This window comes from Lissotriton vulgaris, chromosome 1_2 (genome assembly GCF_964263255.1).
Source record: "Lissotriton vulgaris chromosome 1_2, aLisVul1.2, whole genome shotgun sequence".
NCBI lineage: Eukaryota > Metazoa > Chordata > Amphibia > Caudata > Salamandridae > Lissotriton > Lissotriton vulgaris.
Window position 1 is genome coordinate 184,649,764 of NC_141686.1, and position 27,058 is coordinate 184,676,821.

General features: G+C 43.5%; 1 protein-coding gene across 1 annotated transcript in view; it reads left to right on the top strand.

The window, feature by feature from the left end:
- LOC147734859 (aggrecan core protein-like) overlaps positions 1 to 22,974 on the top strand; it is a 164,354-nt gene extending 141,380 nt beyond the window's left edge. The window contains exon 6 of the mRNA XM_086952512.1: positions 22,730 to 22,974. Coding sequence (XP_086808638.1) covers positions 22,730 to 22,748 — 19 coding nt within the window. The 3' untranslated portion in view covers positions 22,749 to 22,974. The remainder of the gene's footprint in view (positions 1 to 22,729) is intronic.
- The last annotated feature ends 4,084 nt before the right edge of the window (positions 22,975 to 27,058 follow it).

The following is a 27,058-nucleotide window of genomic DNA, read 5'->3' on the forward strand; positions in this document are numbered from 1 at the left end:
AATCCTGGCCTCTCAACAGAGCGCACAGGGCAGTGGTCATGTGTTCCAGTTGCAATGTGAATCTGTGCATATCGGTTTGATGGAGGTATACTTTTTCAAAATAATGATGTAAAAGAACATTTAGTGAATGCTTGCTACTCGTAACAAGTCATCCTTAACTTTTACGCCCTACCACTTTCAAATGTCACCAGTCGCCACTGTGAGGGAGGGAAAGGGAGATCGGGTGAAGGAGTGAGAGAGGGAAAGGGTAGGAGGGAAAGGGAGGGAGGAAGGGAAAGAGAGGGGGGAGGGAAGGAAAGGGAGTGACAGTGAGGGAGGGAAAGGGAGACCGAGGGAGTGAGTGAGTGAGTGTGATCGGAAAGGGAGACAGAGTGAGGGAGGGAAAGGGAGTGACAGAGTGAGGGAGTAAGGGAGGGAAAGTGAGAACGAGCGAGGGAGGGAAAGGGAGACAGAGTGAGGGAGTGAGAGGGAAATGGATGCAGGGAAAGGGAGGGAGGGAAAGGGATGGAGGGAAAGGGAGGGAGAGAAAGGGAGTAACAGAGTGAGGGAGTGAGGGAGGGAAAGGGAGACAGAGTGAGGGAGTGAGGTAGGGAAAGAGAGACAGAGTGAGGGAGTGAGAGAAGGAAAGGGAGGGAGAGAAAGGAAGAGAGGGAAAGGGGGTGACAGAGTGAGGGAGTGAGAGAGGGAAATTGAGGGAGGGAAAGGGAGTGACAGAGTCAGGGAGTAAGGGAGGAAAGGGAGACAGAGCGAGGGAGGGAAAGGGAGACAGAGTGATGGCGTGAGAGGGAAATTGATTCAGGAAAAGGGAGGGATGGTAAGGGATGGAGGGAAAGGGAGGGAGAGAAAGGGAGTGACAGAGTGAGGGAGTGAGGGAGGGAAAGGGAGACAGAGTGAGGGAGTGAGAGAGGGAAAGGGAGACAGAGTGAGTGAGTGAGAGAGGGAAAAGGAGACAGAGCGAGGGAGTGAGAGAGGGAAAGGGAGGGAGAGAAAGGAAGGGAGGGAAAGGGAGTGACAGAGTGAGGGAGAGTGAGAGAGGGCGGGAGAGGGAGGGAGGGAGACAGAGAGAGAAAGAGAGGGCGAGAGAGAGACGGGTGTATGCCGGGTCTGGTGGCTCAGTGGAAGAAGGTGTCCGCTGCAGGGACCAGTGATCAACCTCATGGTCAGTTATTTTTGTTGCTCTATCCCCTACCCCTCCCCCACTGACCCCACCCCCACTGGTGTGGCCCTCGGACACAAACCACAGTGTAAATTTGGCCCCCAAGAGAAAGTTTGTGAGTACCCATGCACTAGAACAACAAGTGGTTCTTCGAAATCGGTCTCTACACCCACAGTTTCAATATAGTGTTTCTCATATAAAGGAACATACACAGTTGTTGCATTACCTCCTGTCAGCAGCTCATAGGATGATACATTTATTGTTAGAGCTTGCTTCTCTGAAAAAGAAATGTAGGTGATCCCATGGCACAACTCAGGGTGCAAAACCAATCTAGTATTCCTAAATTTCACACCATGTACTTAAGCTCAATATGATGACGATACCTGTACTCATTCATTCCAATATTTGCAGAGGTAAAGTAACTAGACAGTAGAATTGCAAGTACATGGGTTAGGTCCTGATTCACAGAACTAACTTAAGACAAAATCCTAAACTTACTAACATTTTCCTATCCACAGAAGGCACTTACTCATTTCGGTATTCACAGAAGTTAGGAGTCCTAGCTTTAGGACTCCTAAATGCCTTCTGTGAATACCAAAAGTCTTAAAATTTGGATTTTTCTCTATTTAGTAGTAGTAAAGTTAGGACTCCTAACTTTAGGACTCCTAAATGCCTTCTGTGAATACGGAAAGTCTTAAAATTTGGATTTTTCTCAGTTTAGTAGTAGTAAAATACATTGTATTGTAATATATTAAAATAAATATTTGTAAAAAAATAAAAAATATATAAATATATTTAAGTTGATGTAAAGGTCGCAAACACACCCGTACCGGTACTCATACATGTACTCACACACCTATACAGTCATCCAAACAGGTTCAGTAGTAGGGAAAGTTAAGCCACATAAGACATTTTTACAGCATTAAACATGTAACAAATTAGTTCTTGCAGTTCTGTTTCGCAACATTACATTTTAAGAACGCAGTCACATGGAAAAATTGATACAGTTACTACACCTAGACACACATCAGTATAGCAAATCACACACCCAGGTACACGCAGACAGAGGTACTACAAGACACAGGTTCAATCTTATAGAGTCACTTTCACACCTAGAAACACATCCATACAGTCACTGAGCATCCCATCTACAAACTAATACCTTCACTGACACATCCAGCCAAGAAGTAATACATTTGATACCACACCCAGGCATACACTGGGACCTTTTGATACAGGTGCTAACACCCACAGGCATAGAAAAATGCAGACACTGTCAGCCTAGCCAAAGAGTAATGTATTCAATAACACAAAAGATAATGCATGGCAAGGGTATCTGTTGCGCAAATCTGTCAGTATCCCCTGGTAAATTGTGCCTAATATTACTGTGCTCCAAGGGTAGGGGTGGCCACCTGGACGTAGTCTACAACCAGTACAAATTCACACAGCCCCTGAGCAACACATCATTCCATAAACATTATAATTCAGTATATATAATATTGTTCTTCTATGGAAATCTTTTATCTCTTTATTCTTCTCTCATCAATTGCAAATACTTCTGAGTTCCAGGAGGCAAGATGGTGCCGCAACTGTGGCCGTGTGAGGTGCTATCCTGTTTGCTCCCGGTCAGCTTCCTTACCTGCGGTGACCACACGTCGGCTGTGCTGGATTCGAGGCGCTTCTACACCCGCGCTTGCAGGTGTGTTTGGTGGTGTTTCTGCCTTGGTGCTGGAGGATCTTAGAGCTATTGCGTGCAGGAGGCGAAGGCGATTTGGACCCGGCTCCCGCTTCAACCCGCAGGGTGTCCTCGCAGACGCCGATGCAGCGGTCCATTCAGAGGCACGTTTCTGGCTTCCCATTGCTGCTGCAGCTGGCCGGACGGGTGTGTGGAGGGAGGCACAGCGGCTTTGGATCCCGCTGCATCTCTACCTCCCCGACAGCGCTCGATATTCTGTTCACCGGTGTTGGAGCAGGTGTTGATGCTCCTTTGATCCTGGCTGTGAATGGGACTGGCGAGGGGAAAAGGGAAAAAGATTGAAAGACCCAGTACCGCTCTACAACAGGCAATGCTGAAAAACAGCGAAAACAACCAAAACAAGTAAACTAGTCTGGTGGATTCTGGGACTAGTAGTTTCTCGTCTTCAAATGTATTTTCTTAATAAAAGCATTGTGGACAGCTGTTGTTTAAAGAGTGGTAAATTAGAGACTTGGTAACATAATTGCTTTTCGAGGAGGGGATACTTTGCCCTGATTTAACCTCCAGTTCAAAGGATGGCACGAAGGGCAGGGGTATTGCCAAGAACAAGGGAGGGGCAGCGGCTGAAACGTCAGTTGTGGCCTTAGCTACTGGAGAGCAGAATCCGGGTGCTGCAATTACTAATGACAATGACTCTAAGGCTAAGGGGAATGCTACAAAGATTAAGTCTGGAGGGGCCAGCAGCAAGCAAGCTCAGAGAGCGGCGTCCGAAGATACTCCGCGAGCTTCATCTAATCAAGCATTGGCGGCGCAAGGTGCATTAGGAGACATACAAAGTCAGTACCGTGACTCAGCGGTCCACCAGCCTCAGATACAAGAGACACCTATCAAGCAGAAGACTGTCGCAGCAATATTCGACAAAAGACGAACTGTGAAGACCAAAGAGTCCATAGTGGCTGCAACAGTGCCATTGAGTGAAGCCAATGACCCTCTACAGTCAGGTTCAGGAACTGTGCTGGAATCGGCTGATAAAACTGTTGAACTGGAAGCTGACGGGAAATTTTATTCTATGTCGGATTTAACGACTTTGTCAGATAAGGAGCATGAGTTAGATAGCTCCAGCAACCTGGGGGACTGGGGGGACCTACCAGATGATTTTGAAGGAGATGAGCTTGACCAGTCTGCCTCACTGTCTACAGTGAGGAAAACGAGTGATATCACGGATGGAGTACAGCAGGATCAAATCCAGCAGGTTACGCAGCTGAACCTAGATGAGGAGTTGGAAGAGGAGCTGGAAGAGGGCTCAATAACTCTTGGCTTAATCTATAAGACTATCATGGCTCATCGAACCGAGACAAAAGCGGAGAGCTTACGCACGCAAGGAGCAGTAAGGAAACTACAGAATACCGTCAGACGGCTGGTCAAAACTTGTGCTGAAGTAACCACAAGGGTGGTTGAGGTTGAGGAGAGAGTCTCTTCGGTTGAAGATACTTTAGTGAAGCAACAGAGGGTTGTGGAGTCCCTGCAAAGATCTGAGTCTGACGTAGAATGGAAGCTCATGGACCTAGAGAACCGGCACGCCGTAATAACTTACGCGTGCTAGGAATAGCTGAATCGAAGGAGAGTGCAGACCATCGCAAATTTGTTGTAAAGCTGTTCAAGCAAGCTTTCTCCAAATTAAGTGCTTGGAATTGGGAAGTTGAAGTAATCCGTGCTCATAGATTCCCTTTTGTGCTAAGAAATCGGGGTAAGGAAGGACAAAGCGGTCAGAATCTCTACCCAAGGGCGATTCTAATTTGCCTGAATAATTACCTGTTGCGTGAGGCCCTGTCTGACTTAGCAAGGCCGGAGAAGAAAAGAGCAGCTATGGGATGTGAGTTCTTCGTTCGCCCAGACTTTTGCCCACTGACTGTCAAAGAACGCTGGCAAATGCGAAAATTAATTGCTCCTTTTCAAGAAGCGGGAGCCCAGGTGTTCCTGCTCAATCCTTCAAAGTTAAAAGTTATTGTGAATGGGAAAGCGCGGTTCTTTACATCATGTAATTCAGCACAGGATTTCTTAAAGGAGGTGGCTGAGCATACTAAAAGATAGACATTACAATATATAGCGCTTGCCCTGTTTAGAGGGAATTTTCTTTTTTTTGCTGATTTTTGCTGATTTGGCTTGATTTGTCTGTAGACTGCAGTCTGGTCCTGGATGGGGATCACCGCTTAATTTACTGTTAGTCTATGTTAATAAGTGCCTACTTTTTTTTCCAGAGAACTCTACTCCCAAATTTTGGACATTCAAATGCTTAGGTTTGATATAATCGAGTACCCCAGAATTTCTACCTTTACGACTAAGACATTAGTCGGGCATAAAGGTCGATCGTAATGATCAGGCTATGAAGTTTAATAGTGTGTAATTGTAATTGTGTGGGGATCTTTTTTCTTTTTTTTCTCTTTCTTTCCTATTTGGTCCTGAAAAATTCTTTTTTTTTTTCCTGTGGTACCTATAACTACTTGGATGTTTTAGGAAAGGAAATATGGTGCAAGGAGTAGAGGGGAAAAGGAGTGGCACAGGTGCTGGTAGGGAAGCTGATGGGGGGGCACGGTTATAGCATTGCAACATCACTGAGGACTTGGTCCTTAAGCCTTACTATGGGTGGTGGGGGTGTGGGGGGGAGGGAATGGGGGTGGGTGGGAGGGCATAAGGGGGGGAGGGGGCGGGGTTAAAAAAAACAAAAAGAGTATTGGTTTGCATTGCAGAAATGGTATTACAGTTTGAGTATATGCACATCTTGTTCTGGCTTCTGATTTCTTTTTTTTATTCTGATGGGGCAGGATAAATTGGCTTTATGTACATGGAATGTATGCGGTCTTAACGATGGTAAAAAGCGGGCTCTCTTTGCTAAAATTGTTCATTTGCTGCGGGCAGACATCCTTTGCATACAGGACACTCATGTACCATTGGGGAAGCGGGATCTCCTCAGGCTGGCTGGCTATGAGCTCCTTATCTGTTCCAAACAGACCTCTATGATTAGAGGGGTCGCTATATTTATGAAGCGGGGTTTAGGCTCCTGTAAAAGGACATTGGGGGACAGAATGGGTAGGTGGGCCATAGCCGAAGCTTGCATAGGTGGTAAACAACTAACGATTTGTAATGTGTACGGGTCGAATTTAGACGATCCGGAGGTGGTGCAACAGCTAGATGTGGAATTGGCAGCTTGGCCTACTCCACTTGTATTATGTGGTGATATGAACATTAATACTTTAAGTAATTTTGATTTAGCTAGAGATCCAAAATATGTGGGTAGAAAGCCAAAAGTATTTAAAGCGCTTCAGACTCTCCTCCAGGAGCATGGTTTGGTTGATCTATGGTTCTTACATAATAAAATGGAAGATGGGTTTACACATCATTCTATTCCTCACAATAAAAATGTTAGGTTAGAATATGTTTTTCTCACAGAGCAGGTGGCAATTGTTTCTTCTATTTCCTGTTTTCCTCGACTTATATCAGACCATAACCCATTAATAGCAGAGTGCGAATGGCCTCGAATTAGGAAACCCCCTAGGGAGTGGACGTTTGAAAGGAAGCTGCTTTGCGAAGATGAGTACCGGGCCCATATTAAACAGTGGATAGTACAGTTTCTAAATATAAATAGTGGGTCGGCATCTGATCAAGTGGTATGGGACACGCTGAAAGCTGGACTACGGGGGGAGACCAAAAGCTTCACTTCGTATAGATGGAAGTTTGAACAAGAGCAGATGCGCAGTCGCGTTGAGGAGCTAAGAGAGGCAGAGATCGAACTAACTTTGAATATTAAGAATGGTTACGAAACTCAGTCGAGTCAACAGAAAGTAGCAATCTTGAAAGCCCAATTATTAGAGTCATTTGGAAAAGATCTCGCATCAAAGTACTTGCAATATCGTACAGAGATGTTTGAGTTTGGGGAGAATTCTGGTAGGGTTTTAGCCAAGAGACTTCGCCAGCGCAGTATACAGAATCAGGTAGTAAAAATCCAAGATCAAAATGGAATAATACATGATACACAGGAGGCAATTAATAGAGTTTTCTTGGATTTTTACTCCTCTCTGTACACGGAAGAAAGGGAAGATATTCCTAGGCCAGATATTGAGAGGGCTATGGAGGAGTTTCTTAATGATATGGAGACAATCAAAATTTCTCAAGAACAAGCTGAATTTCTGGGCTCTCCCATTCAAATGGAGGAATTGGAGCTGGCTGTTAAATCTTTAGCCAACGGCAAGGCCTGTGGCCCAGACGCCGTTCCACTGGAATTCTACAAAATCTTTCTGGACGAGATTAAATTGTTTTTCCTTGAGGTCCTTAGAGCAGTGCAGAAGGGCATAGTGCCGGAATCATGGCAAAATGCAATTATAGTCTTGTTCAAGAAAAAAGGGAAACCAGAGCTGCTCCCGTCACCATTCAGGCCGATATCATTAATTAATGGAGATTCGAAAATCTATTCTAAAATCTTGGCATGTCGACTTGCGCAAGTGATTACTCCGTTGGTCTCCATATATCAGCATGGATTTATCCCAGGCAGGGACACAGCGGACCATGTAAGGCGCTCCATTGCATTGTTAGATTGGGCCCATGTCACGAAATCTCCCCTCGGGTTGATCCTGTTGGGCGCCGTTCGGGTTGATCCTGTTGGAAGGCGTTCGACAGGGTCTCCTGGGGGTTCAAGTGGGCGGTACTCAGATGGAAGGGGTTTCCAGATGGATTTATACATGCAGTTTCTGCTATGTATCTTTCCCCAAGGGCCCAACTGCGTATCTCAGGGCAACAGACTAGCTTTTTCTCTATTTCTAGGGGCACACGGCAGGGGTGTCCCTGCTCACCCCTGTTGTTTGCCCTATATTATATATAGATCCGTTTCTCTCTAAAATCATGGCCAATCAGGCTATAGTTCCAATTAGGGCTGGTGACATCTCTTACAATCTGTTAGCTTACGCAGACGATATAGTCGTGATAACATCTGATGTCCCATCTGCATTTCTGGCATTGAAGGAACTAGCTAAACAGTTTGGAGCAGTGTCGGGTTATAAGCTCAACGTTTCAGAAAACGCAGGCGGTTCAGACTCCCGACATGCCTGTATCCGATGCTCCAGTTGTACCTGAAGCTACGTATTTAGATGTGCGGATAAGTTCCATAGTTGATAGGATTCCGGATTTAAATATCCTCCCAACGATAGAAGCAGTCAACACTAAATTGGAGAGACTTGACAATCTACACTTATCCTTATATGGACTCTGCAGCGTCCTTAAAATGATAGTCTGTTGCGTTCTAATCTAGAACCCTGATCGATACTGTGACCTTATGCCCCTATACGGCTATAATCCCCTTATACCCCTATATTGGCATAACCGATCAAATGCAATATTCAGAAACTCGTCTCTGGCCTCACACGAACAGAGCCACATTTCAGAATCGCTTCCTCTGCCACTTCCTTTGCAGCTAATTAGTGCAACGCCATAGCAGAAGTTACTATCTAAGATTCCTAGATTAACACTCCGAGTTCTTCAACAAGATAAAAACACAGCAACCTGGGAAAGCCCCGCTTGCTATATTTGATTAGTAATAGAACTCTAATGAGCACTGATAGACGATCACTTCCTAGTGACATCTTTATTGACGTCTTATGTCCAAAAACTTATGCCAAACAAAGCACCTTTCAGGTATAAATATTACCAACATTGCCTTAAGCAAATGCTGCTGTTTTCGCTGATGCTGCTGCTGTTTCACTGAAGCTGAAGCTGCTGTTATGCTGATGATACCATAGCTGCTATCGCTAGTGCTATCGCTGCTAACGAGCGAACGATGGTGTGGTGAACTTAGGAGCTGAACAGCCATCCCCTGCAAGAGCCCAGCAGATGCAAGCTGCCCACGGACGCTGCTCCTCCTCCTCCTCGACGTGCTGGGAGAGACGCTGTCTTTTCTCCTGCAGAGAAATCCAGCCCCGGCGTTTCCAGCCTACCCTTGCGGGTGACTGGGATATCGAGTTCCCTGAAGGAGATACCAGACCTCCATCATTCTATTCCAGAGGTATGGTGTTGACTAAACCCTTAGAGAGAATTCTTGAAGCAAACCTTGGCAAAACCAACTTAACTTAAAGCTACTTACTTACTCCCCTCCCAAGTATTAGGCTTAGGTCAGGTACACTGGGGTAGGCGTAGTTAGAAGCACCAGTTGAGTATTTTAGCCTAATGTATATATGAATGTATATATGTTTTATTCATTTTAAACGATTGTATGGCTAAGAAACCATATCAATGCTTTTACAGTATTATTTCGCAATACTCATCTTACTGTACGTACTTTTTATAATAACAAGTCTTGCAATTGTGGCAATTCATTTCTCTTGTACGAGAAGAAAGACTGTTCAATAAATGTTACCCTTTATTGAAAACGCCTATCTCTCTATTCTCTACATATTGTGAAAGTAATCTGCACAACAACTGACTGAGTAAAATAACTGTCTATTGTTCACACGACTCTAGAGATTGACTCTTATCTGAGGAGCAAAGTTGTCATGTTGAACGGTTGTTGGAAAACTGAATCCCTTCTTGTCTGTACCAGGGAAGCTGATCACTTCCTATTCAGAGAAGAAAGTTTCCAGTGACCTCTGAGCTAGTTGGTACCAAACCCAATTAAGTTTAGCATAGTCAGTAGAGGCCTGGAAGATACGCACTTCTACGTCGATACTACTGTTTATGTTATTCCAATGCGCAGGGCCTATTGGGAAAATAGGAACTACACTACAAGTCCTCCCGAAATTTTTATATTTGTTTAGAACCATTCCTCTGTTATTTCCTCAAAATAGTTTGATTAAGGCAGAGAGGGTGTGCAGTAGGTTTTTGTGGGGATATAGGCGATCGCGACGAGCAGCTAAGTGGATGTATCTTCCCCGAGATCGGGGGGGCTGGGCGGTTCCCAGCCTTGTTATGTATTACTGGGCAGCAATGTTGCAAGCTATGGGAGTGCTGATATGTGGAGATAGGGCGAATGTACCGATGTCCAATCAACCTACTATATATGAGATAGGGTTAGGTGAAGCAGCCAAGGGTATACTGTTGGAAGTTTTGGAGCCTAGCTATTACAAAATGACACGCTTCAAAGTTCTGATCGCTGGGTGTTCTATTTGGCGGAAAATTAGGAAAAATTTAGACATTCCAAATTTGAATCTCTATACACCATTCAAAAGCAGCAGAGTGTTCCCTAATATCTTTCAAGGCTATGTAATGCTTGGCTGTCAAAGGAAGGGTGCCTATACGCTGGGTGACCTAGTAGAGGATGGGCAACTTTTAACATACAGTGACATTAGGAATAAATATAAATTACCCCAGCGCGATTTTTTTTAATATTTGCAAATACAAAGCTTTGTGTACAAACAATTGAAGACCTCACCAGCTTTATTTAATAAGCTACCAATTATTGAGATAATTGGGAAAAGAAGTAGAATAGGGGCACTTTATCAATATATAGTATCAACCTTTCCTGATGACTTGTTAGTACAAAGTGCCAAGTGGGAAACTAAACTAGGACGGACAGGTATTGACTTAGCCCCAGTAATGGAACTTGCCAGTAAGGTCATTGTATCAGGTTCGTTGAAGACATAAAGCTATATGGCCATGTTAGATCTTTACTATACGCCAATGAAAATCGCAAAATGGGGTGCTAGGAAGGGCAATACATATGCTCGCTGTAATTCATCGACCGCGGACATAATACATATGCTGTATGCTTGTCCAGTGTTAGTAGGGTTTTTTGATGACATCAAGCATTTTATCAACTCCGTACTCAAGATAAGTTGTTTATTGACTCCAGCACTAGTAATATTCGGGGTTGACGTGGGTAATAGTTCAGCTGGTACTCATTCCTTCTATAAATCAGCTCTTCCATTCATTGCTATGTCCCGGGCACGTCTGTGTATTACATCTCAGTGGTTATCTGCGGAAGCCCCAAAGTTCGCACAATGGCGAGCAATATTGTTAGCCCTTCATAGGCTTGAATTTTCTGTATTTTCTTGTAAAGGGGGGAGGAGCCGGCAATTAGCAACCAGGATCTGGGCACCGGTGGCGGAATGGGTTGGCTAAAGATTTACTGTGCTACGGGGTATTGACTGATCTGTGTTCTTTATGTTATGATTATGGCTCATTATCCCCTTGTTGATATTGATTTCTATTTTGTAAACCATTACATAAGTGCCTATCATTAGATTATTTACATGGATGTGTAATGTTATTTTGTAGCAATGTCTTTTTTTCGGGTTTAAAAACCAATTCTGCAATGTGTATTGTAATGTGCTTCTCGTTTACTAAAAATAAAAAAATAAAAAAAATAAAAAAGCAAATACTTCTGAGTTCCAGAAATCACTCCAGTTTTAATTATAGCCAACACTTGTTTCATCAAAGGTACAATAACCCAAGTGACTTCATCAGGGCACCTCACCTCTGTACCCGTAATATCGAACCGAACAACGTATCCAGTAAATGCAAAGGAATATAAACATTCAGCAGTAAATTCTAAAGTAGTAGCCTCCAGATTCGTCACATTGATCCAAAAAAAACATGAACATGGAGATTAGTACCCAGTTGTTAGTCCTATGGACGTTCTGAGAGTACTCATCCTTTCCATGTTGTGCCTTTGCATTTACTTGATATGTTGTTAAGTGCGATATTACATTTACAGAGGTGAGCTCAGAGGGTGAGCTCAGAGGGGATTTGGAAATCCAATTCGGATTACATCCCGACCGACCCCATCATAATGGATCAGTAAGAAAGGGTTTCTAAAGTCCGAAAATGATGTGGTCTGGACGGCTACAACGGACCTCGGACCCGTTTAAGCCCGCATCATAATCAGGCCCATAGCATTAAAAATAAACCCTACAAATTACCTAAAAAAGTAAACATTATAAAGACATAGAATTTTAGAAATGCAATTTAAAAAACCTTTGAAATTCACTGAAAAAAACAAAACTTAAAGGGATGTTTTAGTTAGACTCAGATTTTACTCACACAAAATCATAGAAATCCAACAGTTATTCTTACCTGAGCTAACTATAACTTATGCACCCGCAATGCACTGCTTATGACCTCAGATATTAAATCACTCATGACATGGTCAGTGACAGCATTGATGACTTCACTGAGGATTTAATCAGCACAACTACTCACAGACCTACTCACACATGCATATAACCTCATAAATACCCTCTAAACCACTCACATACTCATTAGCAGACTAATACTGTGGTATTGGGTTCTCCAGGCCTACATATTCCGCAAAACCCGCTACACCATAAAACAAACGTTGGCACGGAAACTGGAAAATGCAAAAGACAAGTTTATTAAGACCCCATGGGGTGGTGGTACATTCCTACAGCACCCTTCGGTAATGCAAGAAGTATCACACCGAACATTGGTGCGAGACATCTTTTATACAGTTTTACAGTAATAAAAAGAGTAGGCGGAACACATTTGCTCAGTTTAGGTACATATAAGGTCATTTTTGGAACACAGCCAACTCATGGGAGGAGTTACAACACCACTGGTCAGTTTGAAAGAACATTCCTAAGTGATGACTGTCCACTAGTACAGAGGGTTTGACTACGCATGTGCAAGCTTGACCAGTACTAAAAATAGCCTGTTGCTGGGCAAGATAGGTGGTCAGTGGTACAGAGAAATGACAAAATGGCATGCTGACCACGAGGCAGCGCGTTCATCATAGCCTCCGAACACTATAGTCAAGATAAGGGGAAATTCGTGTAGCAAAGCTTAATGCTAACCCTGTCACTGCCAAATTACGACAGACGACCCTTTTAACGTTTAGCTGAAGCTACCTCATAGTGGACATAATCAGGATATTCATCGTCGATATTTATTAACATGATGTTTGCTACTTCTCTATGAATCATTTGTTCATTTTTAACAATAGCTCGTTTTGGAGGGAATACAAGCAGAAAGGCACATGGAACATAACATAGGGCCACACTGGATACACAGACATAGGAAGAATAATATTCCAATAATTATACATAGGATAGTTAACAGTTTCCAGCCCCAAGTACTAAGCAATGTCCAAAACCAACCCGAAAATATCCAAGTGCCATTATCAGGATGTATCTCAGCAGCTATCTTGTGTAATTTAGAAATAGCATCATATACAGAGGGTGAATTATCTGGCACGTACACGCAGCAACTACTTCCGATAATGCTGCATGCACCCCCACGATCGGCTAACACTACATCTAGAACCATTCGGTTCTGGAGCGTTACAATTCTGGTAATTTGAAGTTCCTCAGTTAGGTTCCCTAAAGCAAAAACGGTCTCATTAGCAACAGCTTCTACAACACGTGTCAGTCGTCTAATTTTTCTGCTATTTAGGGCAGCACCAACAAATGAGAAGAGACCTAAATTAAAATCAACATACTGCTGCAGGGAAGTATCGGTCTGGTCTACGTCATCAAGGGCTAACGTTCTCTTCACTCTATTCAATATGAAATCATGATAGAGCACGAAATCATTATGGTACATAGGTGGGGCGATAAACACAGGAGGTAATACAAAGGATATATAACATGTTCCTAACCATCCTATAGGGAGACGGTGATAACCTTTATTTCCACAGATAAAGTAAGTATTTCGTGAAGCCACAAAAGTGATACCATTTGGAGTGTCAAAGGTCAGAGTAGTGTTACATTCACTTCTTCCTACTGGGATTGTACCTTTATTACGGACACAGAGATCTGCTTTTGTATCAATAACTGTGATCATGTGCAGGCTAGACATATTTACATTTCTCTGATTAGTATAGATTCGAGGCGAGGATACATTATCTGGTCGATATTCCTCTCATTCAAATTTAGTTCCTTCAGCTTGTGGATAGCCATCGCGATCATTAAAACAGACTTTATTAAGTCGGAAAAGTAGTCCACCCTTTGTCGGCCATCTCAAAGTGAACAAAAGAGTATACCAAGCATTACAGGAACCATTGTGAGAAAACGGGAGAGGAATAAGCGGAGTGCCTCCTTTCTTCTGATGTCCAGGCAACATTCCATACACCCAACAGTTCGAAGTGTTCGTCCTATTATGGGTGTGATGCAAAATTTGAATAAAACTGTTATTCAGATAAGTCTGTCTGTCGTACGTGATAGGGCAAAGTGAAATGAAACTGTTCAGATGGAATTGGGGTAGTAGGCAACAAATGTTCTCTTGCCAGCACCAGTAGTTCTACCACCCAAGCTATTACTGCTATCACCACAATTGTCATAACGAAAAGTACTGCACCAAGAATTCTCTTGTTCCGCATCGTAGAAGATGTCATAGTTCAAAGTACAATATCTCAAAAGAAAGCAACTAAAAAATAAAAATATGAGTGCTGAGCTCCGAGGTAGCCGTTGGTTTCTTCTCCGAGATTCAAGACGGGTGTCGCTACACTTGGCAGAACTAATCCCCCCCCTTGATATTCCCGGCTTCCGTTTCACAAACCTGGAGCGGTAACTCAACCAGTCTCGCACAAAACAACTGCTTTTCTTGTCCGTAGATTATATCTCTCTCTCCCAGAGACGGTGTGGTCCGGGAAGGCTCCCTCCGATTCAGTAGACGTAACAGCTGGGCTCTTCTCCTCGTCTAAGATGTCTCGATAATCAGACAGCACAGTTGAGCTCACCAGATCCGGAGAGACACAACGACAATGGGTCGAATGCACCCAACGTTTCCTGTTCGTGACTCGCACAGCCGTCCGTGTCGCAAGTAGGACTTGCTCAGGGCCACGCCACCTCGGCTCCAAACTGCTAGTTCTCTCAAAAGTTCGGACCATCACATGGTCGCCAGGACGAAAATTATGAGCCTCTCCAATAGAGTTGTCGGGGAGCGCTTCTCGAACCTGTTGATGAATAGAAAGTAAATCATTTGTTAATCGTGCCAAATAATCGTTCATCATTATACAAGGCACATCATGTAACAATCGAGGCTTAGGGACTCCCCATATATTCATAGGCCTTCCAAACACCACTTCATAAGGTGTGAGGCCAGTTCGGGAATGGGGCACTGATCTAATAGATAGCAATGCCAGAGGCAGAGCATCCGGCCATTTCAAAGACGTAGATGCCACGATCTTTGCTAGCTTCAATTTCAAAGTAGCATTGTACCTCTCCACCAGACCTGCTGACTGCGGATGGAATACAGCATGGAATTTTTGCTGAATTCCTAATCCCTTCATGACGTATTCCACAATTTTCCCAACAAAATGAGGACCATTATCGCTCCACAAAAATTTACAAACACCATAGCGCGGGAAGTACTCTTTGAGCAACACCTTAGCTGTTGTCAGCGCTGTATTATCCTTCGTGGGGAAGGCCTCAATCCATTTACTGAAAGCACACACCACCACTAAGACATACTTAAGGTTATTGCAACGCTCAAGCTGGATGTAATCCATTTGTAGTACTTCGAATGGTGCAGTAGGTGGAACAAATCCTCCTTTCGAAGTATACGTCCCTTTAGCAGGATTGTACTGCAAGCATATCAGACAGGTCTGCACTACTCTTTTGGCCGTATTGGCAATCTCAGGATGCTCCCAGACTCGCGTAAGCAATTTAGTAATTGCAAGAGCTCCAACATGTGCCAATCCATGTGTCATTTGAACCATTGCTTGCAAATAAGCTGCAGGCAATTTCCATCTCTCCATGTCTTTGCTTCTCCAACAACCCTCATCATCCAACACTCCCTCCGTTGCCCAGGTTGCGAGTTCTGCTTCAGATGCTGATTTCTAAATGTCTAGTATCTCCTCTCTAGCATCATGCCATCGCTCAGCCTGCGATTTCACTACATACATTGGCGAGGCATCTCGTAACATAGCAGTTTCCCTCGCTATACGATCTGCAAAGGCGTTTCCTTGTCCTACTTTGTCTGTCACTTTCTTATTTGCACTGCATTTAATTATCGCCACTTTCTTCGGACATAGTAACGCATTTAGGAGATCACGCACTAATTCTCCGTGCATAATGTGTACTCCATGTGAAGTCAAAAACCCTCGCTCTCTCCAGAGTAGGCCAAAATCATGCGCTACTCCAAAGGCGTACCGGCTATCAGTGTAGATGTTCACACATAAACCAGCGCTTAATTCACATGCTCTTGTTAAGGCTATCAATTCCGCTGCTTGGGCCGATTTCTGTGGTATTCAGGCTGATTCTACCACTGTCTTAAGTGTCGTGATCGCATATGCTGCAGAAGTTGTACCATCTGGCAACCTCAAACACGATCCATCAACCCACAGTTCCCCATCCACATCTGGAAGTGGCGTATCCTGTAAGTCAACACGACCCTTTGTTTGTTCTTCAGTCAGGAAAACACAATCATGGTGTTCTTCCTCCTGGACCTCAGCAACTGGATACAGCAATAAAGTAGCAGGGTTCAGAGTAGCACATCTCTTTAGTGTGATATGCGGTGCCAACAGTGTTAGCTCATATCCTGTTAAACGCGCACTCGTTAAGTACTGGGTTTTCCTTTGGTTTAGCAGAGCGTCTACTGCATGGGGAACTAACACCAACAATTTGTGTGACAAAACTATTCCCTCACTCTGTTGTATGGCCACTGCTGTTGCTGCAACTGCTCGGAAACACCCAGGTAATCCTCGTGCTACGGGGTCGAGCACTACTGAGAAATACGCGCAAGGTCTATGCTTATCCCCGTGTGTCTGCACTAAGACTGACAATGCACACCCATCCCTCTCATGTACATATAATGTAAAAATCTTCGTATAATCTGGTGTACCTAACACTGGTGCAGAACAAAGGGCTTGTCTCAATTGGTCAAAAGCATTCTGACATTCATCTGTCCGAATAGGAAATTGACCATTTGTTTGCAAATTACGTTCCCGTGCCTCCCTCTCTTTCTTTTCCTGCAACTCTTTCTCCTCCAGCTGTAAAGCCTTATCCCGAGCAGCCTTCCGCTGCTCTTTGTCCGCCAAGGCTAATTCACGCTTCATTCGTTTACGCACTGCTTTCTCCCACATACGTACACAATCAAACATATCATGTCTAGACCTGCGCTGAAATAAACATTGCTCCACATACTGAACCTTTCGCAAATCAAACGACCCATGCAGTGGCCATTGCAATTCAGGATCAGATTTGGTATATCTGTGCCACAATGTACTGTACAGAATAGGGGGAATGCCAAATTTAACGTACATTTCACGATTAGGTGTCCCCTCTGGGGGACCCGGCTGAGATTCATTTAATCGATAATTGGTACCTTTTCCAAGACAGCACATTCCTCGTTGTGTGCTTAAAACGGGCATGTCAAAATATCACGGAAACGCGATATTACAAAAATGGCACTTAATATACTTCACACAAGGTGTGCCGTTCAAACAAATACAAAGTTAGAGAAATATCTCCACACTGCCCGCCTATGTGAAGTGCACTGCACATATAACTCAAATCATAGAACCAAATGTTAGCTAACTCAAAACATATTCTAAAAGCCACAGTAAGCGTCCGTAGACTATCTTACCAATCACAAGCTTACCAAATTCTCAAATATCCAGGTTCCAACTGCCAAGTTCTTTAATCGAATCAGCCAAACCGGCACTGTACGACAACTCGAACGATCAGGATCTCAGTCGAGGACCGGCGCCACCTGGAAGGTCAGATCAGAAGGAAAGGAAGAAAACACTGTGGGTGCCAAGACTCGGGTCACTCAGTGGCAGCGTACGCGTCCATGGCGAGTTTCCAATCCTTCGTCACGACCTCTCCTTCGGGCATCCGAGTCGCCGATGAGTCCCTTCGTGGTCGCCAATTTGTGGTATTGGGTTCTCCAGGCCAACATATTCCGCAAAACCCGCTACACCATAAAACAGACGTTGGCACGGAAACTGGAAAATGCAAAAGACAAGTTTATTAAGACCCAATGGGGTGGTGGTACATTCCTACAGCACCCTTCGGTAATGCAAGAAGTATCACACCGAACATCGGTGCGAGACATCTTTTATACAGTTTTACAGTAATAAAAAGAGTAGGCGGAACACATTTGCTCAGTTTAGGTACATATAAGGTCATTTTTGAAACACAGCCAACTCATGGGAGGCATTACAACACCACTGGTCAGTTTGAAAGAACATTCCTAAGTGATGACTGTCCACTAGTACAGAGGGTTTGACTACGCATGTGCAAGCTTGACCAGTACTAAAAATAGCCTGTTGCTGGGCAAGTTAGGTGGTCAGTGGTACAGAGAAAGGACAAAAGGGCATGCTGACCACGAAGCAGTGCGTTCATCTAAAATGGATGCCAGCGTTCTCAAAATGGCCCCCGAACACTATAGTCAAGATAAGGGGAAATTCGTGTAGCAAAGCTTAACGCTAACCCGATCACTGCCAAATTACGACAATACATTTAAAACACACCCACTCACTCATCCATAGAGTCACTCCCACAAGCCCACACTCTCTCTTACAGCTATTCATATAACCAGTCACTCACTCATAGAGCCACTTACATGCCCATGCATTCACTCACACACCCACTCACTCATATAGTTGCTTACTTATCCACTCATACAGCCACTCACACACCCACATACTCTTTCATACAGCCACTCACACAGCCACTCACACATCCATACAGCAAATCATACAGCCACTCACTCAGCCATATAGCAATGCATACATCCACTCACTCACTCATACAGCCACTCACATTCCTACTCACACACCAACACAGCCATTAACACAGCTACTCACTCTCTCATTCAGCTACTCCCACAACCACTCACTCACTCATACATACACTTACACACCCACCCACTCACTCATACAGCCACTCACACTTCAATACAACTACTAACACATGCATACAGTCACACAACCAACAAGATGACAAAAGTTGAAAATATTATCACTTAATAATATTACAGAAAGAAAAGTAGTTTAACTTGTGCAGTAGGTTAGTATACATCTTTAACTATCAGAAATGTTTAAGAAACATACTCAACAGGCTCACAACAGCCAGTCAGCACGTGTTCCACATTGTTTTTTTCTTTCCCAGCAGTTTCGTGCAAGGAAATGCAAAGTAAGTATTTTCATGAAATCCAAGTGAGGGTTGGAATGGTTTCATTACCTTGGCCCTCCACCAGTTTCTTGAAGTGACATTAAGAGCTACAGTGTACTCAGGGGCATGTTTATGAGAGCTTTTCATCATATCTGCACACTTGAGTGATGCAAACCTCCAAGTCAGATTTATGATTCCACCCAAATTCCCTTTGCATGGCTTTGAATGACTTAAAGAATCTGGATTAAGGCAAAGCAGTGCAAATCGCTTTCTTGCTTTAATCACCACAAGGGAGGCATTCCATGGGCATTGAAGTGGCTATTCCCATGCAACTCCTGTGGTTATTGATGCATTCCCAGATTTACATGAACTTGTACACCTGGGAGTGTGTTAAAAAATGACACCTTCTCAAAAGAGGAGTAACATGGAGAAATATCTTTATTTCTCCTTTTTTTTATCTCAAAGGAGGAAAACGTCTTTGAGAATAATATAATTTTTGTGCAGTATGGTGCCCCTTCTAACAAATAAACCCTCCTGCCTACAGCACAGGCACCTTTGCACCATGTTGCAAGGGTGGCTGCATTGGTACTGCCAAAGCCACACCAGCGCAGGGGGGGAGGACTGGGATGTGCCGTATTTGATAACTATGGCACATACCTGTCCTTTCTCTGTGATGCGGGGAAAGGCAGCACGGTGACTTGCTGCACTGCTCTCCAACACAAAAGTAATAAATATGGTCTTCAGAGTGACACCAGGGCCGACTCATAGGTGCAAGTAGTCTTGCGCTGAAGCATACTTAAAGAGACAAGCCAGCAGACAGTCCTGCTAGTTTACATCACTCTAACAAGTTAAAACAAATATTACAACAATAGAAAATCAGTCCAGTAAAAGGGTAATAGGGTGATACTTACACATTTTAATATTTTCATGTAACCATATATCCTCACACTCACTGATACAGGCCTCCACAAATCATTTCGCAACACTCAATCATCCAACATTGAATCATATATCTATCATTTGTCTCAACACTTCATTAGCTTCCCATCCTCACTCCCATTCCTTCATCCTTTTAGCCCACCATTCTTTCATCCATTCCTTTATTCATCAACCATTCATGCAATCAGTCATCCACCCATTCAGTCTTCCATTGGCACATTAATTTTTCCATCCTTCAACAAACGAATATCTCCACACATGGACACTCATTAATTCATCAATCCATACTCACATCTATCAATCTCTATATCTGGCCCGTCTATTAATCTATTCAACTAACACTTCCTAAATTGCCGATTCAAATTTACACTTGTTCATTTCATCCACCCATCTTCACACTCTAATTTATCGATCTCACATACATCCAGACACACTCACAGCCATCTAAAAACAATGTTAAATGTAATGCCAGGTCTATAGCTCATTCGTTTACAGCTTAACTGAGGTTTATTATAAGATTACAGAAAATTCTACAATAGAGCTGAAAATAAAAAAACTTTGAGATTTACCTGCTAACTTCTCGATAACTCACATGAATTTCAAAGGAAACGTAATTTCAACAGATGTCTATTTGTTATCATTTACAAGAGGAAATCAATGTTTTCCGTATGTAACAGTGTGATCATGTGGAAAAAACCTAATTTGTGGCAAGATGCTAATGTCTTTGCATATCATGGATCTTGGTTTCTTAGGGCCAGATGCAGGTAGCCCAATACCAGTCGGTAATGGCCGAAATTATCGAATTTCTGCAGTTACCGACCGGTATTAGGCATTTCAGATGTAGGGGCCAAATTTAAGGATTCAGTAATTTACCGAATCGGTAATTTTCAGGAATCGGTAAATTACCGAATCCTTAAAATACAGATTCGGTAAATTACCGAATCCGTAATGTAGGGAGCACTCAAGTGAAAGTGAATGCATTTCTGAGTTAAGGATTCGGATTTACCACTAACTAAAAGTTGGTGGTAAATATCGAAAACCTTTGAAAAAGCAAATTTGTGCTTTTCCAAAAGTGCCATGTGGCAGACATACATGCCCTTAGGGCATGTATGTGTGCCACATGTGAACACATGCACAATTCAGGGGTTACAACAGGGTGTCAATGTGACACCCTGCCACACATCAATATATACCCCCTATTACCAATTCGGTTTTTGCCGAATCGGTAATAGTGAATGCCATCCCATTCATTCCTATGGGCCACCAGGCCCATAGGAATGAATGGGAATTACCAAATAGGTAAATACCAATCGGTATTTACCGAATTTTACAGAATGAATACCTACATTCCATTTACCGATTCTGAAATACTGAATCGGTAAAATTAGGTATTTTAGAATCGGTAAATTTGGATTACCTACATATGGCCCTTACTTCCACATAGCCTTTGAATTATGTATTGTATTTGCAATGGTATTTATATTTCAGAAACATTTGAGAATCTACCTTGTTTTTGGACTAGATTAGAACAATTCTACTCTTGTGAAGTAGTCAATGTAATGGTCATTTTACAACAGCAGTGTAGATTCCATTGGTGTAGCAGGCGCAGTGCACTGGTATCCACCCAACCCAAAAAATTGTTGCATTTTATAATTCAATCAGTAGCCAGGTGGAGGGATTCCCTTCCTTGCACTAGGTCCCATGGCACACTGGCTATGGGGTGCTTTACAGATCTGCTAAAATTCACCATGGTATCTTGTGAGACGTGCACCTCTCTGGACAACCCTCCTTTATCCCCCACACATTTTTCTGTAGCCATGCACTAAATTCTTGCTCCTTCAAATCTGTATTTCTCACCCACCAACCTAGTGCTTCCTACAATAACCCCACTCTTCTCCTATCAGTTACTGCAAGCAAGTTTTAGAGCAGATTTAGAGCTCCTCTGCTGTCCTTCACTCTCAGCTGTAGTCTGTCATTACCCCAACCTTATATTTCTTTGTACTTATAAATCTTCCAGAAGATTTCATGTTTTGGTGGCGGAGGGAAATGCACTGGTAGAAGGAGATGAGAATTTTAGGTGAAATATGGGAATTGGAGGATAATGGGTAAATACTGTTAGCCAAGCTCTTGAAATAACGTTTGAATGTAAAATTAAAATTGTGTTGTAAAATGCCCATTATTGCCATTTTTCCTAAATCGGGGCCCGATTTTGATCGTGGACGGACTCCGTCCGCGACCCCTGAGGAGGAGGGAACGTCCGCAGGGGCTGCGGCATCCCCTCCGAACAGATTAGGATTTGACTGCCAGGGTGGCGGTCACATCCTCTATCTTTAACATTGCGGCGGGTGCAGCTTTAAGCTGAACCAGCCGCAAGGCTAAAAATGCATGCATTGCATTTGCATGCACAAAGCGGCAGGCACCGCGCAGTGCCTGCTGCTTTGTGCACGCAAATTCAGGGGGGTAGCATAGGTACCCCCCATGTGCACCCCCCAATCCCCTTCACCCAGGGGGTCCACGGCGGAAAAGCAGCCGTGGAAAAGCAGGTCTTTCCCATCATTCTAATATGGCTGGCGGTGTCAGTTAGACACCGCCACCATATTAGGGCTTTTCCGCCGCGGTCGTAATGCGACCACAGCGGAAAAGCGGCGGACAGAATTCAAGACCCACCAGCCATCCTAATATGGTGGTGGGTCTTTGGAGGCTCCGCAGCGGTTTTTCCGAATCCTCCAGGCCGGCGGTGGCTTCCGCCGGCCCAGAGGATGCGGAAAAACCGCAATCAGAATCGGCCCCTTAGTTTGAACTGAATACATCCCCAAACCCTCCTTGTAGCGGTGATCATTTTTGATGACTTACCTTTGATAATGAATGTCTTTTTCTTTTCAGACTGTGTCCTACTTATTAAGTCACCTGGAATGTACATGAATCATGACATCAATGCAATAAACAGACAAGCAGAGACAAGCATCCAACCAAAGTAATGTCTCTCTGATATATGTGAATATCTGAACTGCCATCTTAACATTTTTGGGGGATTCTTTATGATTCATTTACAAAGAGACAATCACCTTATCAAAGTGAACTGACTCTAAATAATGATTTACTCATAAACATAATAAAAATTCTCTTTTAATTTGTTGTGGTTTTTTTGGGAAATATAAGGGCACTTTCTCTTGAGACATGTATAACAATTTAAATATAAATTTATCTTTACTAAAAGGTTTTGTTAGTTATCTTTGTTAGAGTTTCTGACCTATGGGCCTGGTTTACAAAAACATTGTGTGTATAGTTTTCACATTGGGCTGTTGCGAATCAAGATCTGAAAATGTTTTTGAATTGTAAAATTGACTTGTGATGTTGGTAGATTTGGCACTCTGACACATTTTCCAGGATTTGAATTGGATTGTGATAGAAAGTCTTCGCCACCATGCAGAAGCATGTGAACAGACATCAAGACAAGATGAAGCACCCTGGCAAATTCTCCAGCATCATTATTATAGGATTGGGTGTGAGACACAAAGCCCTGTGTCACCATGCTAAAGTAGGTGAATAACCAGAAATTCCTAAATTGGGAGTATGTGGGAATTTACATATATAGATATATCTTACCTTATGAACAAAAACAAACTTGTGGCCTTATTATGAGTTTAGCAGTCAGTTGGACAAATGGTGGCGGTGCGGCTACTTCTGCACCGGTGAACCGACTGCCCAATGACAAGTAAAGTGGTCGGACTGCCATTGGACTGCTGCCATTTTTGCCCATTAGTCTTTGTACCTGGGGTCACAAGCTGTGCCCCCCCTATGCCTGCACTGTTGTGAAAAAACGGTATGGCTTGCACAACATGGTGCATTGTAACCGTGCAAGCACAACAGTTCAGGTGCTGCATTGGGGCAGCATTGACGTCAGGCACATTATGTGAGCAGAAGCATGCTGCCGACATAAAACGTCTGCGAGGACACCTCCGACATAACGGTCTACTCATAATGAGGTGGTTGTGATGCCGCTGACTTGAGGGCTTACTCCAGACTAGTGCAAAGGTGTACTGGCAGTTAGACTGCCATTTTCAGAATCAGGCCCTGAGTCCACCTCAAGACAGAAAGGGTTCCCTTTATAGTGTGGTAAAAAGCATGGACTTGTCCACATATTTGATAAATAAATGAGAAACAGATTCATAAGGTGTAACAGCATAAAAAGGCAACAAATTCCCTCATTTGCAAGGAGCTACGTCTGTAAGCAAATAAATGAGAGATTGACACGCCTTAATACTTAAAAGCTATCAGTGTTCCTGCATTAGGGATTACTAGGTGCGAGAATTTTACAAAAATCCGAAATGTACCTTGTAAAAACCCATGCACTTCTCAGGCTGGGTCTGAAGGTGGTAAATGCAAAAACCACAGTTGATGGACAGAATGCAGAACAATGTCATACATTCACCCCAGTACAGAGATCTGGAGGTGGTGGCACAGCCAGGACCCTGCCTGGCCCGTTCCTGCACCATGGAGACAGCAAGAAAAGCTCTACCCTATGGCCCCAGAGCATGTTGCAAGCTTTATATTTCCTCTCACCCCCACAAAACCCAATCATTAGCTGCATTTTTCCCCAACTTATATTTAAAGGGTTAGGTCACGCCTGTTCACAGCATGTGGTAAAAGGAAGCAGCACCTAGAATCAGAAGCAACAATGTGGGAAAGTCATGGATCCGCATATTTATTGCCAGTACAGTTGTTCAAAACCCACTAATTTGTGGTGCCATTAACTTCCAGAATTAGTCATTAGAATTATTCTGGACCCTTGTAATTTTGGCACACTTGCTCCATGCAACTTTTAATTGGCATCACAACATTGTCAGAGCCTACGGCATAAACATAGTCAATACTTGGATGTGGAAAACAATTTCCAACTCAACACTGACAAAGCGGAAGTACTAATCTTTGCCAACAACCACTCCCCCTCGGCCACCTCCTGGTGGCCCTCGAAATTGGTCCCCCGCCCAACCTTGCTGACCAAGAACTTTGGGATCATCTTGTACACCAACCTCTCCATGAGTAGGCAGATGAAAGCATCCTTATCATGCTTCCACATCCTGCGAATGCTACTCAAGATTTTCAAATGGATCCTACTCAACACCAGATGAATGAACACCAAGATTCTTATCACAAATAGACTTGACTAAAAGAAAGACCTCTATGTCGGAATCAAATCCTATGTCCTATGCCAACTCCAAACCACCCGGACACTGCCCCCAGACTCATGCTGAACATTCTGTAAAATTTCCAGACCCGCTCAACACCACAAAAATCCCCATTGGCTCTCAGTCCAGTAAAGATGTTAGTTCAAGCCACCAACCCACACTTTCAAAGCTCGCCACAAAACTAAGCATGAGCGGAAAATCCGTTCCGCTCGCGGATTTCGCCGATTTTTGGTAAATTCGCAATCCGCGAGATTCGCGAATTTCCCACAAAATCCGTGAACGAAAATTCGCGAATGGAACGGATTGGGTCAAAAGTTCAAGCTGACTTTTGTAACTCTTTTAGAATGGCGCCAGCAAGCTGCCAGAGCCATTCTAAAATAGTTACAAAAGTCAGCTTCAACAGGAAGCTCTAATAGATAAAGTAAAGCAGGTGCTGCTCAAATTCAGTTACACAATCATTAATAACCCCAAACTTGGGGTGATTAATGATTGTGTAACTTAATTTGACCTTTAACTGGAGCACCTGCTTTACTTTATCTATTAGTGCTTCCTGTTGAAGCTATTTCTAGCTATTTTAGAATGGCGCTGGCAGCTTGCCGGCGCCATTCTAAGTGGGGCTGAGGGCAGAAGGGCACAAAAGTGGGACAGAGAGCAGAAGGGGAAAACAAATGAGTGGGGCAGAGGGCAGAAGGGCACAGAAACAAGTGGTACAGAGGGCAGATGGGCATAAAAAACAAGAGGGTGGCAGTGATTAAGCAGGCAAAAAAATAAAACGCGAAATTGCCAAGCGCCTCGCGAACACCCGCGAACACGCAAAGCGCCTCGCGAACACGCAAAAATAAAAAAATCCGCAAATTTTGCGGATTGCCAATTCGCAAATCCGCAAATTTGCAAATTTCCAATTCGCAAAATTCGCCCATGCTTACACAAAACCCATCAAACTTACCTCAATCACCTCCTCAACTTTTACCAACCTACCAGACACCTTTGATGTACGTCTCGGTCAAGAAAACACCCCCTTGCATCAAAATGACTGGAAGTGGTAGATGCTCCTTCTCGTATCTTGTAGCCAAGAACTGGAAAGACCTCCCCAAACACCTGAGAACCTCTCCCTCCCACTGGAACTTCCAAAGAAACATCAAGACATGGCTCTTCCAAATGAAATAGGCATGATCTGCTCCTCCCCACTCAGGCCTGTCATACTCAGCCCTTGATACCCTCATGGGTGATTAGCCATGCTCTACAAACTCACATAACATAACAAACTGCAAATTTATCATGAATCAGATAATGTAATTTGAATAGTCTTTGAAAATACATTAGCTTCTAATATTTTTTTTATTCGTTTGAGGTATTTTACAAACCCACTATCTGCCAAATATTTGCTCAAACATTTTTGAAGGTAGTATAATACCAAGGCAAAAAATACAAAAGAAACCTCATTGTGAGCATTGAAATGTATTCACTGTCTCTTATAAGTGAAGAGAATCTAGTAGGCTGCAGAGGTAGAGCTGAAACTTCAAATGTGAAAAAACTACAGAAACTATTGTATCCACAAGCTTTGAGACATGTCTAGCATCCATTTGGCACCAGCTAACTGTGAATGGTGTGCTTCTAACAGTGCAAAGCATGTCAGTATACCAAGCACGAACACTTGTAATAAAGCACAGTAAACCACTGTTCATCCATATCTCCTGGAGGTGTGAGTAAGAGAGGGCTTTGGGCAGTGAGTACAGTGGAGATGGGTAAATACATAACAGGTTTTTCATAACTGCTATTTGAGACCATTTCTCTGAGTTTTCTCTTCTAAGCATGGTATCAGGAGACAATAAAGTTATTGCACCCTCCACAGCAATCTACTGTGGCTCCTGTCGCTGTCTCACTAGTTTCTTATGTTCACCAGAGACCGTAAAATCTGGCCTCATGCCTGCTTCCTGCACTGCTCCTGTGAGTCCATTCTGACAAGTGGTGTCACTCCAGTCCACTAGGGAGTGGTCCTAAAGTGCTTCACAGTAGATCCAAC